Raw genomic sequence first — 19,475 nt, 5'->3', positions numbered from 1 at the left:
ATTAGTGGTTTTTGTTAAAGAAACAGTTTCTTTACCCAGTAATTTAGGAAGGAACGTACTTGCATTTGAAACATTGTAATAAACCAAAGATAAAAATAAATCTATGAAGTGAGGGGTAGAGATATGTGCTATAGTATATTGTATGGTGTATTGTGTTGTATGCATAGGCGTGCACATGGGGGATGCTGGATGTGTCCGGCCACCCTTGAAATGTTGTAAATAGGTCCCTACCATTTAAGTCTAAGAGTAACGGGTGTTAACTGATGTTGCCTAAATGCAGAGGCGGATTTATATTTTTTACGGCTATAGGCACCAAAAATTTGCCGCTCCTATAATAGGTGAAAAAGTTACAATACCCCTCCAAAATACCTACTCTAAATATTTAATATATAGACAATAGTAGTGGACATCCATTTTAATTTTTAGACTATTTTTTTCGCCTGAAGTTATTTAGCCTACTTTGAAAAAAATGTCAATGGTTGTTCACTGAATTTGAATAAAAACCTACAAAATAAAATAAAATATATAGTATTATCAAAAACTGCTTTCTATATAATTGTTTACTATAATATTTATAGGTAATGACTATAAATTATAATGAACCAAAATAGATTGGTATACTGAATATCATATACGATGTACTATATGTTTGATCGTTTGATGTTTTTTAATAAAACACTACAAAATTTGCCGCCCCCCAAATTTTGCCGCCCTAGGCAGCTGCCTACAATACCTAATGGGAAATCCGCCTCTGCCTAAATGAAATATAATCTACTCTAAAATATCCGGTAAAAGATAAATGGTATTTCATCATGAGCGTACCCAGGAATTTTTTATGGGGGGGGGGGTCCAACATTTTAATTTTGTCTGTTCTCTAATTATAATTATAGTTTAACTCAATACCAAAAAATTACTGTAAATATACTATAGTATGCAATGCCGGATTACCCATTAGGCGGAGTATGTGCCTACCTCAGGGCCTCACTCATTTAAGGGGCCCTGTGAAAACGGAAAACTATATTTTCTTTTATTTAATAATACATGTATTTTATTTACGAATTTATGGGACAAAAGTCATTATAAAATATAATATATATATGTTAAGTTGTAGGCGTTATAGGCAGTAATATTAATACAATTATTTTGAAAAAAATAGAAATAATATAATAATTTATTGATTTTTCTTGCAAATAAAAAAATTCAATAAACACGATTTTGTTTATAAATAATAGTTGGTTATTATTAAAGCTGTTTATTTTAATTATTGGATAGTAATGTTAAAATGTATGAAAAAATTATTGCGGGCACCCCCTGAAATGCATGTCTACGCACGTCTATGATTGTATGCATATTGTGTAATATGGGTTGATTGCCTTCAAATTATTGACATTTGAAATATTTATTTATTATTTATCTGTACATATTTGAATTACATTATGTTTTGACATTTTTTAATATTCGAATTTCCGTTATAATAACTTACTGTATAATAATACTCCGGGTTGAGCATTTATTTATTTCTATTGGTAAGCTATATATCTATTAATATATTAATATTTGTAAATTTTAAACGCCAAATTTTTCTTATCGATCATTTTTATGACAACCCTAAATTCATAACACTTTGAATGCCCTAGGATAGTTGAATCATTTACCCCCCTCTGGAATACACCCCTATGTCCGTCATACACACGTTAATGAATTATGTTTCACGAGTTTTAACAACCAAAGCAAATAATATAATAGCATTGACTAAATCATATATTTTGTTCATTTCGATTCCCTTGAAATCGCATTCGTCATTGTAATACGTAATCACATGAACCAAATAAATGATAAGATAGTAAAATTGGTCGTTTACAAAAACCTCCAAAAGCGAGCACGTTTATACATACATACTTGCATAAATAGCCCATAGTACTGTGTTCTTGTATTTGACTTATCTTCTCATTCCTTTTTTTTTTGTTTCTTTCATTCTGTAAATACCGCACATTGCACACGAATTCCAGGAGATATTATTTATATTCTATATTATATACATACAAGCTACCTACTTCCACTACGGGTGTAGATGTATGATGATTGATGTGTTTTAATTAAGTTTTAACCGCTGTTAGTTGAAAATTATTTACGGCTTACGGTGAACGTAATTATAATCTTCCGCGGGTACTGTACATAAATATAAGTATATATATATATATGTAATATGCCTATGCAGGTAGACGTAAATAGGTGTGTACAAATCTTTTATGATGATCACCCGCGAAGCAGGCTGTATATTAGCTTAAATATATATTGTGTGTGTGTGTGTATACTACCATTGCGGGTATTTAAGTATCTACGAGTTTAAGTTACTGTTATTTTGGCCGTCCATGACTGAACTGTGAAGGGACGTTACAGACGATTAATGTTATGTATATATATAATATATACAGTATACATGAATACAGTAGAAACAAAACATTTCAAACGGATGTCTTTAAAATTGATTTAGAATTTTCACTTTTTACTCTGGGTTTTTCAACATTTTTATTCTTTTATTCCATCGAAAAGATTGATTTTAATAGTTCGTATGTCTTTATTATGTTATGTCGTCTGCAGGCTCCGTATTTTCGTGATCACCATTCATAGTTAAAATTATGTTTTATAGCTGTGTACCACATATTCGCTCATATAATGTGCGCTGAGTCTGATCGTTTTTAAATTATTATATAATGATAAATAAAAATATAACAATATTAATCATTAAATAAAGATCGGATAAACATGGGTTTTCGGTTTTCAATGGCATAGCCATGATTTGTACTGAGGGGGAAAGGTAGGTTAAGTATTTAATGTTTAAGTTTCTAGCAATCAAAAATAAACGTATTTATAAAAATATTCAATACATTTAATTAAAATAGTATATTGATTTTAATGTGTAGTTATAAATAAAGCCTGAATTTGTGTGTTCTTAATTATTTGAAGTAACCATTTATAAATGGCCAAAAATATAAAATTCAAAATTTAAAATGTCTTGGCCTGAATCATAAATATGTATATATTTAACACTAATGTTTACATCATTTGTGCCGTAGCTATAGTTTAGAGTCATTATTTAACTAAATAATATGTCATAAAACAAAAATAGTATATATAAGCATACTCAAAGCCGGCTCAAGGTATAAGCCAGTTAGACACCTGCCTAGAGCGGCACTTTAGTAGGGATGGTATTTAGATTAGTCAATCTTTCAACTGAAAACATTAAAGAATTGAAAAATTGAAAAGAAACATTGAAGAATTAAACATGGATAAACTTATACAGAGTTTTGTTTTACTAAAAGCAAAAAAAGTCAATTTTAAATAAAATTAAGTTTGTTTTATTTTATTTTATCAATATTATTATAATAATAAATAATAATTTGTTAAATTTTTTAAGATTATAACAAAGGTTTAGTTATTTGTAAGGTTAAAAATAAAAAATAATTTAAAAAGCAATAAATACTTGATTATATGAATTCCTAAAATCTAAATACGTACACATAATGAATTTATAATAAATTATATAACCTTACAAATTTGAAGTCAAAATAAAAAACATAAAAATATCCCGATAGTCCCAACACTATTTGTTATTCTTTAAAATAAAAAAATTTAAAATATTTTTCATGTAGGTATGTCACATAAAAAATAGAGGGAGGGACTAAATTAAAATTAGAGCTCAACTTTTTTTTTAATGGTAATAAAATCTGATTTTGTTTTGTGCACTACTTTTGCTTGAGCCAGCCCTAAGTTGAGCCCTGCTTATACTAAATAATTTAAGATTATTATTGAAATTATATAATGAATTATGGAAAAATCAAATAAAACTTCTCAATAAAGAAAATACGGCCATTGTTTATTTAGATTATTTACATTTTTTATGGTGCTTACAGTTTTGACAAAACGATCGAATGACTGTTAATATACACATGGAGTTTACTCTCTGTTTATGAAGTACTCGTACATAATACAACGATAGTACCTGCATAAAACACATGTTGTTTTAACATACATATCATGTAGGTATATTATATTATTATATGTATTATAATTTTATAAAAATTGAAATGTAATGTTTACGGTTATGCGTACAATGTAATAATATATATTAAAAATATCACAACAAATTTGTGCTAGCTTAAAAAGGATAACATTGTTTTTATTTTTTTGTTTTTCCATAGATTTATTATAAATAACTATTATTAACTCAACAGTTATATTAATAACACGCAATTAGAAATAAATAAATAAATAAATTAAACATTAATCTTTACATCTTATAGTGAAAAGGTAGGATGCAATTATGACATGGATGGCATTGAAGGATCGATATATATTATATTATTGTGTATATGATAAATAAAAAAGGTTAGACAAAAACAACCTTATATCATATACTATACGGTGTTATTACTATATGATCTAAGCAAAAAACGAATAATAATGTGAATATAATTGTACAATAATGAATATCGTTAGTTAAAATATATATTTTAATTAATAATCGTAATGATTACAATAGTATTAAACATTAGATAGTTTAGACTGAGCAGAAATTTTAATTAAATTACCTAGTTTAAATGTTTAATTATCAGGAAGATCAAATTTTATTTTAAGAACAATGGTAGATATATAGAAATTATTAATAGGAGAAACTATTGCTTTCTCTTACCACATTTGCACGAATCATAAAATAATTTGTTATTATTTATTAGTTTTATTACAATCCTAAATTCGTGTTTTAATTGAACAGTATTATTTTTATATAAGTTTAAAATAAATGTCAAAATGGAATCATATGTTTTATTAGTTCTTCGTTCAGTTCATCTTCAGTTCACGTTCAATTGACTTTAATATTATTCCTCTAGCCTATTTAATTATTTATTTTTCTTAGTAATTGTCGTCTTATCGGTGAAAGTACTTTTGCGGCTTCAAGGTTTAGAACAAAACAAGACACCGTCTTTTGTATGCGCGGTCTTTGACAGAATTCGCCTCCGTAAAAATGTGCTTTCGTTAATTCTCAAAGGACGAGGCGCTCGTCGTACACAGGAACGAAGAGGTCTCTCTTTCATTTCTGCGGTAGTGATAAGTTATACTCAAACTGACTTACGTTCTAAATCAGTGTTTCTCAATCTGAAAGTCATGGCTATATTACTGGAAGGCCGTGCAATATTTATTTTATTTCAACTATGTATTTATTTAGTCTAATTTATTTGTATTTATAAATGTTTTAAGTTTCACATTGTTATGAAGTTCTTTCAACGTTATATTAATAAATATTATTTTAATATACATTTTAATAATTTATCTGTGTGAAATAGTACATGTAATTTTAATATTTAATTAATGATATTGATTAAAGAGGTCTTGACAGTTTTACATTAAATTTAGAGGGCCCATGGATAAAAAAAGTTTGAGAAGGACAATGAAACATTTAACCAGATATCTGATACGAGTATGGATTTTGACCTAACGTTGCAAGTTGGTGTAGCAAGTCTAGTAATAACAAAGAGAGACAAATTTTCAAAATTTCAACCCAATTTCATTATTATTCATCTAATTATACAATAAGTAACCAAGTTGGCATCATACAAATTATTGTGAATCATTAAATATATGAACACAACTTATTTAAATTGGAGGAAAACTAAAAATATTTTTCTTTTGATTTTTTGCAGGGAATACGTAGACACCTGCGTATCATACAATAATTTGTAAGCAAAAGTCGAGAAGTTGTACGTTGTTTCTGTGTACACCATATATGCTCTATCAAACACTGATTATGTAATTATATATATATTTATATATTATATATAATTTAATTATGCAATAATACCGATAAAAATTGAAGTACGTTGTAAAAGTGTATATTATTTCGATTTGAAGAGTACATCGGTTTTTTTTTTATTAGCTCTGTGACGTTTTGACATTTTTTTAGGTTGTAGTTCGAAAATGTTACGTATATACATCTGCAGTATAAATGACGTGTACACACTTGCCTACATGCACGCGTACCACACTGAAATACTTGTTCATACCCAAATGTGGTCCGAGTTGAGAAATAATAATTTCGATCTTCTCTTCAAGTCTCGTATACCCTATACACTTATGCGACTAGATCGGTGTGATCGAATTTTATACAGCTAGCCTATGTTGTAAATGAAAAATCGGATGACCATGACTAACGGAATGAAGTATATTTATTGTCTATAAAATATTGATTATATTGTTATGATTACACACCGATAAAAAACATTTATTTTAATTTTCATACTTTTCTTTTTGTGACGAATAATATGTAAAAATGTTCATGGTAGGTAGTAATAGGACTAATATTTTACGTAGATTGATTGATAATATTACAACAATTTTCCTATAATACGCGGAAACTTATAATTATCGGTGATTGTCAGTCTATTATTTTATTATATAGGTATGGGATAATCATAGATATACATTTTGTTAAGATTTTAAATGATTATATCTATGTATGGTTATATAAATGCTTAAATTAAAATAATTTTTACCACTTACAATTATTGAATATAATATTTTAAAATCAAATATTTACTCTGAATTCTGCAGATATCTATCATAAATCCTGTTATAATAGCGGATTTTTATTATTTACGTTGTTATTTATACACTGTATTGGTTATAACATCATTATTAGTCTACATACATAATATGTATATTTCCTGAGAAGACACTACGATCCCATTTGGGCATATATGACTATTGTAAGGCCGACGGTCAATGATGAATATGTAAGAAACGACAACTCTTCATGAGTACTGGTAAGGTACTTGAACTTCATCTTATCATGGTTTAATCAAACTTCATATCCAATATCCGTATGTAGTATGTGTACACAGTGGCGGATTAGGGTGCAGGCTAAAAGTCTTATAGCCTAGGGCGGCTTTTTTTTTTTTATAGAATTAAGTGTTATTATTGACTTATTAGGTATATTTATTTTAATATATTTTTTTTTATATTTGTCATATAAACACAAATAAAAATAATTTTAAAAAGTTATAATAATATATTAATATGTACATTTTATGATGCCTACCTTTAGGCTATAGTAAGAATATTACAATTATTATTACACTTTGAAAATATTTCATTTGTAATAAAATAATTACAGTTAGTTACTAGTTATTATTAATTACTTATTAGTACCTATGTACTTATTGGGAACATCCGTCTATCCGAGTATAGGTATTATTTGTATTGGTAATAATGGTATCTGAAGTAAAATAATAGACATGAAATATTTTATTTTTAGAAGTTTTCTATTTTAAAGATTTTATATTTTATATATATATATTTTTTTTTTATGATAAAAAAACTGAGTACAATTTGAAAAGAAAGCTTTAGACCAAATATTGTTGGTTCCTTATTAGAGTGATGGGGGAGGGGCAGAGTGATTAAGCCTAGGGGTGCCAAAACGCTAAATCCGCCACTCTGTGTACACTGTACATACACAATAAGTATCCAAACTAAATCATTTCCAAATATTTGTAATTTCAATTAGTTACGGTGCTTCCATCAATATGTAATGTGGTCGGGGGTGACCAGTTAGATATGTGATATTCAGGGAAGGTTTTCTGGTCCTTTTGAATACATTTAACCGTAGTTTAAGAGCGTTTAGCAACGTAGTGTTTACTCGGCAAACATACATATTATGTGTGTAGACAAATAATGATGTAATAAACACTACATTACGTATATCCATTATACGTAACATAATAACGTTTTATAATATTTCAAGTAAAGTTTTATTAAAAGATTTAAATGGAAATTGTATTCAAAATAATAATAATATACTCGTAAATACACAACATATACTTAAAACATTAATAATAATGAATATTAACAATTGTAAAAAATGATAGCAAGGAAAAAATAAATTTCCATACTATACACAGTTGTTTGTCATTTGATGCGGTAATAATAAACGGAAATTGTAACAACCTAAAAACCGATTGCAAGTATTATAACTATTTGGTCGGAAACTTATTAAGTGGTAGGTTCTTTAAAAAAAAAAAAGTTTTAGCGATAAGTGAAAAGTTTTCAGGGACTGGAAGAAAACTATTCTTCTCCCTTGTAATTATTTGTTCTGGAAGCTAGTGTTTTTATGTGCTCGGACCCAGAGATATTAGGGTGAGACAAGTGGTTTTGAACTCGGTATATTTGAAATCTTTTAGGACGGAAAATTAACTCGATCCTATTAAGTCTTTTGTTTGGAAATAACTTTTTTCTTATTGGATAACCGTTCGCAGGAAGTCTCTCTCTGAAATAACTTTTCTTCTCATTGGATAATCATATACTTTCGGAGTTTCTGTTTGATTTTTTTTTTAATATTTCTCAATTCCATTATAGTATAATAAGTAGTTTTAATATCTTCCACAATTTTATAAAAAATGTAATAAAAAAATATATTTTTTATATTATATAAGTATTCAACTTATTCATAAATACGTAGTAACATTTTTATTGAAATTATATAGAAATTAACTTCAATAACAACCAAAAATATATTAAAAATAGTTAAAATATTTTTATTCTTTTAAAAAATTATAACTTAACAAAAATATATTAATGCATATTTTTTTATCTTACAAACATTATATTTATTATATTATATGTACAATAATGTGCCAATGATCCTTAGCATACTTTAGCTGCTGAGTCGTTTAGAATATTGTGTGACATAAAATGTGATCAAACAAAGATTGTAAACTATATTGTGACTAACACATATTATACTAATTATTATTATTTTCAATAAACATTTACTTAAAATTTTTTTACTGAATAACATAATGAAGATTTTAAATATGGTACCATTTATTTTGTTATATGTTCTGTTTGCATTACGGTGGCGTTTAGATGTTTTTGTATTTCATTAAACGACTTCACACTTGTTTATGGTTTTATCCAGATAAACGTATCAAATTATTTAAAAATTTTAAAATATTTCGCAAATTTTATTGAAAATTAAATAAAATGTGGCCCGAATACGTGTGCTTAAAGCTATTTGTATAAATACCCATCCCGGATATCCAACGTGATATTCACGTGCGTCGATATTAAGACGATAATCCAGAAATGGCAAATCCATGGCACGCGAAAATTTTTACTATTATATATTATATAGTATATAATATTATAGGACCTATAATATAATATAATATAAACAATTAACAAAGCAATATTATTATTTATTATATATTATTATTATTATTATTATGTACCTAAACTAACCTTTTTATACTAATACATTAATTATACAATCAAATTATAATATAACAAAATATAATATTTTTAATATTTTTTTCATGATACGCTCATAAAAAAAAAAAAAGGTAATTTTGGGCACGCAGTGTTTGTTCAAAAGGTTTGTCATCCCTGTGCTAATCTGACACGAACGTGTTTCCAGCCCCCTATGGATTTTGGATTTTGGATTTTGGAAGGGAAGGAGTATCGTGCGAATTTTTTGATATAGGTCTTGCGAATTATTGTGAATTGCAAGCTAATTATTTACATAATTTTTTTTAGATTTTTCAAGGGGGACTGGCAACACGTTCGTTATATATACTAACCTTCCATATACCTTCCTTAAATGTTAACCTTGAACTTGGACTAATTTAGATCTTAAACTGCTATGTACTAACCTTAAACAAAATACGTGGATGGACTATCTTCTGTTTCACGATCTATAAATTAATCGGCCATCGAATTTAAAATTATTTATTTTCCACATGATCTTTTTCTTTTTTTTTTTTTTTTCGATACCGAATAGAATGTATTATTTCGATCGACCAATTGCTGCAGCACGAGGGGGTGGTTTCAGATGACGGACGGGGGAGCGGATCAAGAATAGCTCAAGAATTTAATCTTGTCCAACAGGTAGTACAACGTCTGTACGGTCTCAAAGTCGCGGACGTCTGCCAAGGCGGCGCGCACGCGATCCGTGCTCGCGGTGTCCACGGCTAGTGCGAACAGGTCGGGCGCGAACGGCGCGTCGTCATCCGGGTTCAGCGGTTCCTCCGAGAACGCTTGGCTGACCTCGTTGCACTTGAGCAGCAAGGCCCGTTCCGGCGTCACCATGACCATCTTGAACGGGACGCTCACGCCACCACCGCCCGCTGAAGCGGCGGCAACAGCAGCGGCAAGGGACTCGTCGACGGCCGCTTCGTCGACCGGTATCTCTTTCATCTGCATCACAATCCGGTTGGTGGCCACGTGGACGTTCCACCGGGACGCGGTGAACTGGTGGGTGCCGCTCAGGGCGGCCATGCACCGGTACGTGTGTCGCTCGGCGACCGTGTGCTTGGGCGGCCGGCGCCCGTCCACGTAGTGCAGCGCGTCCGGCGCGGGAAACAGGTTGACGCCGCCGCGGCGCAGCAATCGCACCAGCTTGTCCGGCCGGTGGTACACGCCGATCATCTCCTGTAGCGCCACCGTGGTCGCGTTCTGAAGCTGCACCATGGCCGCGTGGTCGCCGCGCACCACGAACTCGATCAGCACTGTGGCCGCGGTCACGGACAGCACGACGCCGCTGTCCGGGCTGTTGCCCTCGGGCCGTATCTCCCACGACTGGAACGGGAAGTTCGAGTACCGGTTGACGGCCAGCCCGAACGAGCCCATCCGACCCGCGCGGAAGGATACCATCTGCTTCTCCTCGTTGAACCTGCAAGTGTACCCAGCACGAATCAGTTACGCATATACTAGTCGCCGACCTTGGTGGACGTTCCGGGGGCGGGGCATGTACCGATTGCCCTCAAAATTACTTTTGTTTTACAAACCGTCTGGAGCAAAATCGTATCGGTTTCCCTTAACTTAATTTTATATGCCTGACCATCGACCGCAATAAAAGTATTTTTTTCTAAGACTAGTGATGGTAATAGTCAGTCATTGTGAAATATACTTTTAAAAAGTATTCAAGTTCAGATACAGTTATTTTTTTCAAAAGTATTTAAACTACGAATTCGAATACTTGGAAAAAATGTATTCAAGTATAAATACAAATATTTTTAAAAAGTATTTGTAGATACTTTCAAATATTTTTTTTTTAAAAGTGTTTTACATTTTTTCCTTAATGATGGGTAAATTAAATTATTAGTAAATCAAATTATTTTTTTTTTTTTTTAAGCACTATCTTTACTTAAATTAATTATAATAAGAATTGAGCATTTTTTGGTCTGGTATACCATCAAATACTATAACTTGTACAACAACATTTCTAATGTATACATTATACAGTCATTAGTTATTTAATACATGTGGCATAGTAACTATTATTATTTACTATCAAGATAATATAAAACGATAATATAAACGATAATAATAACGGCGATGAAACTAATAATAATCTATAAATACAATTTTTTTACAATTAGTATTATTTTATTAAAATTCGGTGTCCCTGTACATAAAGTAAGAGGAAAAAAGTATTTAAAAATAATATTTGATTTTAAATATAGATACATTAAAAAAAGTAGGTATTCAAATACTGTGCCCAAGTACTTTTTTCAAATATATTTAGAATACATATTTGAGTACTTAAAATGTATTTGAATACTTTTACTCGAATACTTTACAAGACTGGTAATAATATAATTTAAAAACACTTATAGAATATTATATACATTTTATGTTTATACATTTTTTATATAAATACGCACGGTTCAAAAAGATTTATTTGGCAAGTAATTGTGTATCCGTGGGTTGGAGCGCATGACTGTTATTAACTGAAAATAATAATGGTGTGTTGTTTATGTGGCAACGCGAGGACTTGTACGCCTCATAGAAAAGTAGGGCATGTCCTGTGTTCTTTGGTTTTTTTGGTTTTTGATTTCTTTAATTTAAATGAATCAATAATTATTGTTTAAGGTTATATGTAAAAGGAATGGCAAATGTGTGAAAATGAAATGTGATAAACATTGATACACGAAAAAATACAAATATAAAAAAATGAAATACGTTTATCCCGAGAAGATCTAATAGTTTGAAAATTATTGTCATTAATTATGCAGTGTTGTTTTAGTATCTGCGATTGTTAAATTTCTTTCAATCACGTGTACTTAATTATTTGAAATCATATAATGATATTTAGTGAAATTGTTATTCATGTAATACTTCTCACCTAATTCCTATTTTTAATCATACAGATTTTTCGCATTCCATAACATTATGTTGTGTGCAAATTACTTTAAACTATAGATGCAATTTTAATTTTGTTAATTAAATTTGACAATACGATTTATTTATGTATTTATTATAGTGAGTGTATTGTTAAGCTCATAGATTTATGGTGATTATTTTAAATATAATATCTTATACCATTGGTGGTTTTATGTAATGTAAATAAAAAAGAATACCTACAAAGCTTACTCTATAATAGTATGCACTAATCTTTATAATAAAAAAAAAAAGCTATAATAAAACCATAATACTCAGTTTTCTATGAATTGGTGGAATTTTATCCTGAAAATTTAAAACGTAGTTGTTTTATTTTATCAATAAAATAATACAAAAAAAGGTTATAGATTTCTCGGATATATAATATATTATGGAATATAATTAAATACTCGAAATTATATATGTATTTCAGCATTATAAAATTATATAAAGTAACTTACTAGTAATAAGATATATTGAATATATTCAATTTAACATTATACAGTAATGTTTTCATTGTTAGTATATTGTTAGTTTAGTATGTTTTGTAATATTTGAAGTGAACGAAGAAATTAAAATTTAGTCTATCACTTGCAATTTACCTGACGTCATATATGTAATCAGTAGTCCAAATTTTTTTTTCCTCATTCCACATGGCTGGCTTAGGGTTTTCGAACCAAAGCACATTTTCTGGTAACTTTATATTTACCATTGTCAGTCTCTTAAGAGCTTCTTGGTTTTGTTTCTTGACATCCGTTTCTTCGTCTTCCGACGATGTAGACGAAAAACGTACGGATAACTGTAACGGCTCGTATTTTTCATGATAATCGATTGATTGCAGTGCAGAATGGCCTACGAGCATTACGACCACACTCCCATCTTTATGTTCTACAGGCTGCATAGGAAGTTTCCACATTTCTACATTAAATGCTCCACCAATAATCCAGTATCTAAAAAAATTTAATTTAAATAGTAACTTATTTGACATATAAAGTATGTACTTTATAAAAATGAAAAAGAAATATACAGGTTTTCTCCAAAACACTATAAAAATAACCAACTCCAATAAAATGTAACACTTATATACTATTTTTGTTTTTAACTATACAGCTTGTTATAAATTATGCTTATAGCTTTATAAGTTTTAAATTGTTTCTTAGTTAGGTATAATAAGCCATTAAGGTATATTTATACTGAGTTAAATAAGTGTAATTTATATTATTATGTTTTACTTTAGGTATCTTAAAGCATTTTTATATGTAAACTTAAGCTAAATAACTTTTGAATAAAAACATTTCTCAAATAGAATAAATATGCAATTAAATTCATCAAAACTTTAAGCTCCTTAATGTATCTCGATATTTTCTAAATAGTATGAATTACTCAAATTCTCTTTTGTTACATTGCTAATATATATTGGTTCTTTCAAATGGTGTGTATTCAGCATTGGGTTAAAGAATTGTCCGTTCAAAACATATTAATTTATGTATAATATTTATTCAACCTATTCTCGGATAAATGTTTAAATATTGATAAGAGTTTTACTGAAATAAAAATGGTCGGAAATTTTTGTATGGATATTTCTTACTAAGTATAAAATGACTGTAAATATAACTTAAAAATTATTTATTTTTCAGTTTATTAGCGTAAATGCACGTATAAAAATGTATTATTTAGGGAAAGTAAAGGATTCCTTTTAAATATTAATATTATTCGTACCTTCTGGGATTCAGTTCATTTGGTTTTTCTTGATATTTCAATGAAATAGAAATTTTTTCCATTTCTTCCAGCTGCTTTTTTTCCATTTCTTGACTGGGAGATTTTTTGAAATCAATGTGTATTGTTGATTTAGTTGCTTTTACTTCTTCTGATATTTGTGGTTCATCTTTTATCTCGACCTCATCTTGGCGTTCTTCCATTTCTTGTACTGCTTTATATTCTGGTCCGTTTTCTCTAATAATTTCTGTTTCATTTTCTCTTAGTTCGTCGATGTATGCTTTTAAATCGTCTGGGTAATTGCTTGGATCGACTGCAGAGAACAATTTTAGTTTTTCTTCCATTTTAATGATCCATAATTCCTTTTTTACTTGTTCCTTTTCTTCGTTAAATTTCTGTAATATTTGGTTGCGTTCTTCCCACATATCTTCCAAGTACTGCCACAGACTTCGAATATCTGACTCTAGTGATTTTGATGCATCAAACTCAGCCATTCTGTCTATGAAAGGATCCCAGCGTAGCCAAAGAGCCATTATTGCCATATGTTGTTGTGAAAGTTGTGGTGGTACATCCACCATCACCAGACATTCTGGGAAATCACATTTTGGGGGTGGTCTGTCATCTGTCTGTAATCTAGGCCTATGGCATACTGCATGCAAGCCAACAGCAAATGCTTCACAAGAATTTTGATAAGCAACTGTTTCTAAATCTATTGGATCCATTCTGCGTTCATAATCACTTAGCAGATGATAACATGCTCCATACACAATTTCTACCAACAGTCTTCCCAAGTTGTCTCTAGCTTCTCGAAAACACTGAAGTTTAAATTGATCTACATCCAGAAATGTGTTATCAGTGTTTTAAGTACTGAAAAATTGCTCAAAATAATTTAAAACTCATAACATGGGGATTCTAACTTTTATATTCTCAACTCAAAGATCGACCTTTTGATGCGATAAGGATTTTGGTAACTCATTTATATTTGTTATAAAGTCTACTTTAGATCAATATTCCCACTATTTTGAATTTGTCTCCCAAAATTTCATAAAATAGAATTAAACAAATTGGAAGTATAAAAATATACAAAAGTTAACAATTTGTTATATTAAGTGCAACAATAAAAAAAAAAAAAAAATAGAAAACCCTATAAAAGTTAAGCTATTTCAGATTTTTAAAAAATAACTATTTATTTTACATCTTAAGTATAAAGATTACTATATATTGTAATATATATAAAAATTTAAAAATAATACTTTTTTAATAATTTATTAAATACATTATAATAGAAGATAAATATTTGATAAATAATTTTTGTTTTTATCTTTTAATAGTATAAGAGGTATCTTACTAAAATTCAGTGGTAAATCCACGGTGTCATCTACTGCATCCATAATATTAAATATTTCTAAACATTTATCCTCGTAAGAGTTCCAATTATCATTAGCATGATTTACTTTTTTCCAGACAAATAGATATGTATTGAGTTCTTGTACATTTCTAGGATTAGGAGTACCGTTACACTCTATTAAATGTTTCCAGTCCAATTCATCACGATATATTTGATCGTGTTCATATTTTTTCTGGGCTAATGTCGATAACATGGCACAGATGGGTTTTAAACGTTTCTCACGAAGCTGAAATTAATATTAATCGCTTTTACGTTGATTTTTAAAACACATAAAATGTTGTTACGGCTTATTATAAAAATAAGTTTGAATTTAAAAATGTTTATATTCATAGATTATCAAGATTTTTTTTAAATTTTAAAAATCTGTGATTTATTCTGTAAAATATTTATAAGATGTACTAAGATATATATTAAGAGATACGCTAGTACTCTTTTTATATTGATTTTATATAAAAATAATGGAAATTACACACGTATCTAATAATTATTATTACATGTGTAAATTCCATTATTTTTTAGCTTATTATAAGCTGTTCATAACAAATACACCTAAATGACAAGCAAAGAAAAAGAAGCGCATGAGATTTGTAAAGAATTATTGATGTAAAACCAGATATTATTCAACAAAATACGATGTACGATCTCTTATATATAAAAATAATGGTTATATCCTAATCTATTGGTCAACATATGCCACGTAATAACATCATTAATTTCATTATTTCCAAGAAACTAAAACGAACGCACGGAATTGTCTATCTCAGCGGTTCTTAACATTTTGTAAACCATGGACCTCTGATGAAAGATTTTTAGAAATTGTGGACCCCGATTAATAATGTATAATTAATAAATAGTTATTAATAATAATACATTTCTTTTTACAAAACATCTCGTGTTATTAAAACCAATATTTTATAATTATTTTATATAATAAATTACATTAGTAAACATAAATAAACATACTTATTTATAATTATTTTTAATTACTATAATTATTATTATATTATTTACTTTTTTATTACTTCATTTTTCAGTTAATTTAAATTTAGATGTAATTTAATTTAATCTTTATTTTTATTTTTTTAATATTAATAAAATTTAATTTTTATTAACTTAATGCGATTGTTGGTGTTAAATTTGATACACAAAATTTTGAATATCATATGAAGATAAGATCCATCTATAATATAATAAAAAATAATTTAAAAATATTTAATAAATTAAATTGGTAATATTTTTATATTCATATAAAATAAATGAATAACAATATGTATTTAGTACATTAGTGCAGCAGTTCCCCACCTTTTTAGTTGTGCAGACAACCAATTTAACAAAAAAATTGTTGAGATTCATTAAAAGCTTTATATAAATATATATAATGTGTAATATGGTTGGAAACCGCTGCATTAGTGTATTAATATTACCTGGTGTTCTCGAATCTTCAACTCTTCATTTTTTTGTGCCTGCAAAGCCTCTTTTTCTCGTTTCCTGTCAATTTCACATAGTCGTTCCTGAGCTTCTAGTTTTGATTTATCCGCTTTAATAATTGTGCTATTTTTAGGTTGTTTTTTTCTGCTTTCGATTTTTTTCGCCATACTAATTTTGAATACTATGTTAAAATATTATTTTTTTTACACTTTATGTGTCAATAAGTGTACTTATAAATGAATCGATCTAACTTTTAACTTTCACATAATATGGTCGCTTGGCAACATGGAGGCAACCGCTTTGTTTTCTTGTTAAGTTGAAAAAAACGATGTAAGATTTTTTTCTTAAACAAGGTCTTTTCGTACAGGGTTATACAAGTATGTTTATTGTTTTCAAATGGTCCGGAATTTTGATGTTTAGAGGATAAAATTGAATTTTGGCAACCAAAAACAATGGGTAGCTTAAGGAATGGGAATATTACAAATTCTCGGACGTCATTAGCGGGACGCATTCGTCCAAACATAGCATCATCTAAAGAAACTCAACGCTCCTTTATTGATAATGGTTTGAACCTTTTACGATAATATTTGTGGCAAGCATTTAATACATGATAAAGTTGTTTTATTTTGGTTATTAAGAATTTAAGAAATTTACTATAGTTATAAATTTAAATTATATACTACAAGGATATAGAAAATAATATTAAAAAAAATGTACGTGAACAATTATTTTTCAATAATCTAATTTCTATAAATATAATAATTAAGAAATGTAACTTAATAAGTGAAAAATATTAAATTATTAATGATAGGATTTTAATTTTGTATAAAAATGAACAATATATTTAAGAATATGCATGGTAAAATTATTTTCAAGTAGTTGAATTACCCGGCTTCACTCGTGAAAATAAAAGTTTATCTTCATGTCATGTTAGATTAATATAGACAAATAATAAAAAAAAAATTTATAACCGTCATTTTGTTGATTCCAGTGTTAATTGTAAATATCCATATTATTTCCTTAAAATATAATAATTTTAACAGTGACTATGAATCATATTAATATTAAAAAAAATTTCAGTTTTGATATTTCGGTCTAGTTCCTTTGATTCGTGTATAACGGTGATCCCTTTTAATTTCTATGTAGTATTTTTTATAACAAACATCTTCAAATAAAAAAAAAAAAAAAAACTAAACATTCCTCTAGCTTTGTTTAATATAATACATTAATTTATAACATTTATTTTTTGAAAGTCCTATCATTTATAACAGAGAGGACTTTCAAAGTGCGTGTTAGTGAAGTATTTCCAGAATTCAAACCAATTAATACAGGTGTTACACAGGGATCAAAATTAACGCCACTATTGTTTAATATATTTCTATCTGATCTCTTATCTAATGAAAACAATAATCTTGCTAATGCGCACTAATACGCTGATTACAGTATTATATTTAACCTCAATGGAACTAATATATTTGTATATATATAAACAAATATACAAGAATGCATTGATAAAATACATAACTGGGGAATAAAATGCGTATTGTTTTTCATCTATAAAAATCTGTGCAATTTTGTTTACACTCCGACGTCCTCTAAATCTTATTCTTTTCTATCTAGGTGAAGAATGTATTAATTGGTTGCCAAAAATCAAATACCTCGGTGTTATTCTTGACCGGAAACTCACCTGGAACTCTCATATAGCAAGCAAACTACAAGAAGGTTAACAAAGCCTTAAGATGTTACATCCTCTTTTAAATCGACATACCAAGTTAAGTTGAAAATGTTCATTATTACTTTACAAATAGCTGCTACTATCCCTCATACTTAATGCATCACCAGCTTAGAGAGCTAGTTCAAATACCTATATTCACAAAAAACAAATATTTTAATCAACATTTTAAGAGTTATATAAAACGCCTTATAGTTCTGTAGGGTTCTATAAGGTTCAATTTAGTCTAACCTAACTTCACATTGATTTTCAAATGCCCACAATCAAACCTTGTATAAAAATATTATCAATGAAATTTAAAATACAATTGTCCAAATCAAAAGGAGCACAATTTTATCATTTATATGATTTTCTTCGACACCACCGACTCAAACGGAAAAGTCTCAGGATAATTGGAGCTTTAATTTACGATTTTCTATTGCATTTTATACTTACTTAATTGTTAATTTACATTATGTTAATATTAGTTTATTACTATTATTATTTTTTTTATAAACAGCTGCATATATTATATATGTCGAACTAAATTATAATTATTATTAAATTCAGATAATAACATTGTCAGTAAAACTTTGATATTAAAAAAAAAAAAAATAACAAACTTAAATATTTGTATTAATTTCTGATATTGGTTTTGATAATAGTGAAAAACACAAGACTACGGAGTTTTATGAACTTTTTATTTTTTTCATTTTTTTATTCTTGAGTAGAATTCTATTCTTTTTTTAAGACTATTTGTACGTTTTTAAAATAATTTTATTATTTTTAAATTGAAAAGAAATGTTTTTATTTATGTACTATAGTCAAATTCAAAGTAAAATATATTAAATCTAGAAAAATTGTCTTCATCTATTTTTGATGAATTTTTTATTTTTATAAAATAGTTATTTATTATAAAATATGACAATATAGAAGACATTTAGGTAATGTAGTGTTAATTAAATATGAAATAATTACATAAATATGATAATGCATATTTGC

General features: G+C 28.2%; 1 protein-coding gene across 1 annotated transcript; it reads right to left on the bottom strand.

Annotated features, from left to right (window-relative positions):
- Window positions 1-9,406: 9,406 nt before the first annotated feature.
- On the bottom strand, window positions 9,407-16,961 carry LOC112688386 (protein CASC1-like). The gene is made up of 5 exons (XM_025561551.1): window positions 16,759-16,961; window positions 15,275-15,560; window positions 13,930-14,758; window positions 12,813-13,160; window positions 9,407-10,720 (listed from the first exon to the last, which is right to left on the bottom strand). The coding sequence occupies exons 1-5, from the start codon at window positions 16,927-16,929 to the stop codon at window positions 9,901-9,903; spliced, it is 2,454 nt and encodes an 817-aa protein (XP_025417336.1). The 5' UTR covers window positions 16,930-16,961; the 3' UTR covers window positions 9,407-9,900.
- Window positions 16,962-19,475: the final 2,514 nt, after the last annotated feature.

This window comes from Sipha flava, unplaced genomic scaffold, assembly GCF_003268045.1.
Source record: "Sipha flava isolate LNK unplaced genomic scaffold, YSA_version1 38_pilon_pilon, whole genome shotgun sequence".
Lineage (NCBI taxonomy): Eukaryota > Metazoa > Arthropoda > Insecta > Hemiptera > Aphididae > Sipha > Sipha flava.
The sequence above is the reverse complement of the archived record's forward strand: the minus strand, read 5'-3'. Positions and strand labels throughout refer to the sequence as shown.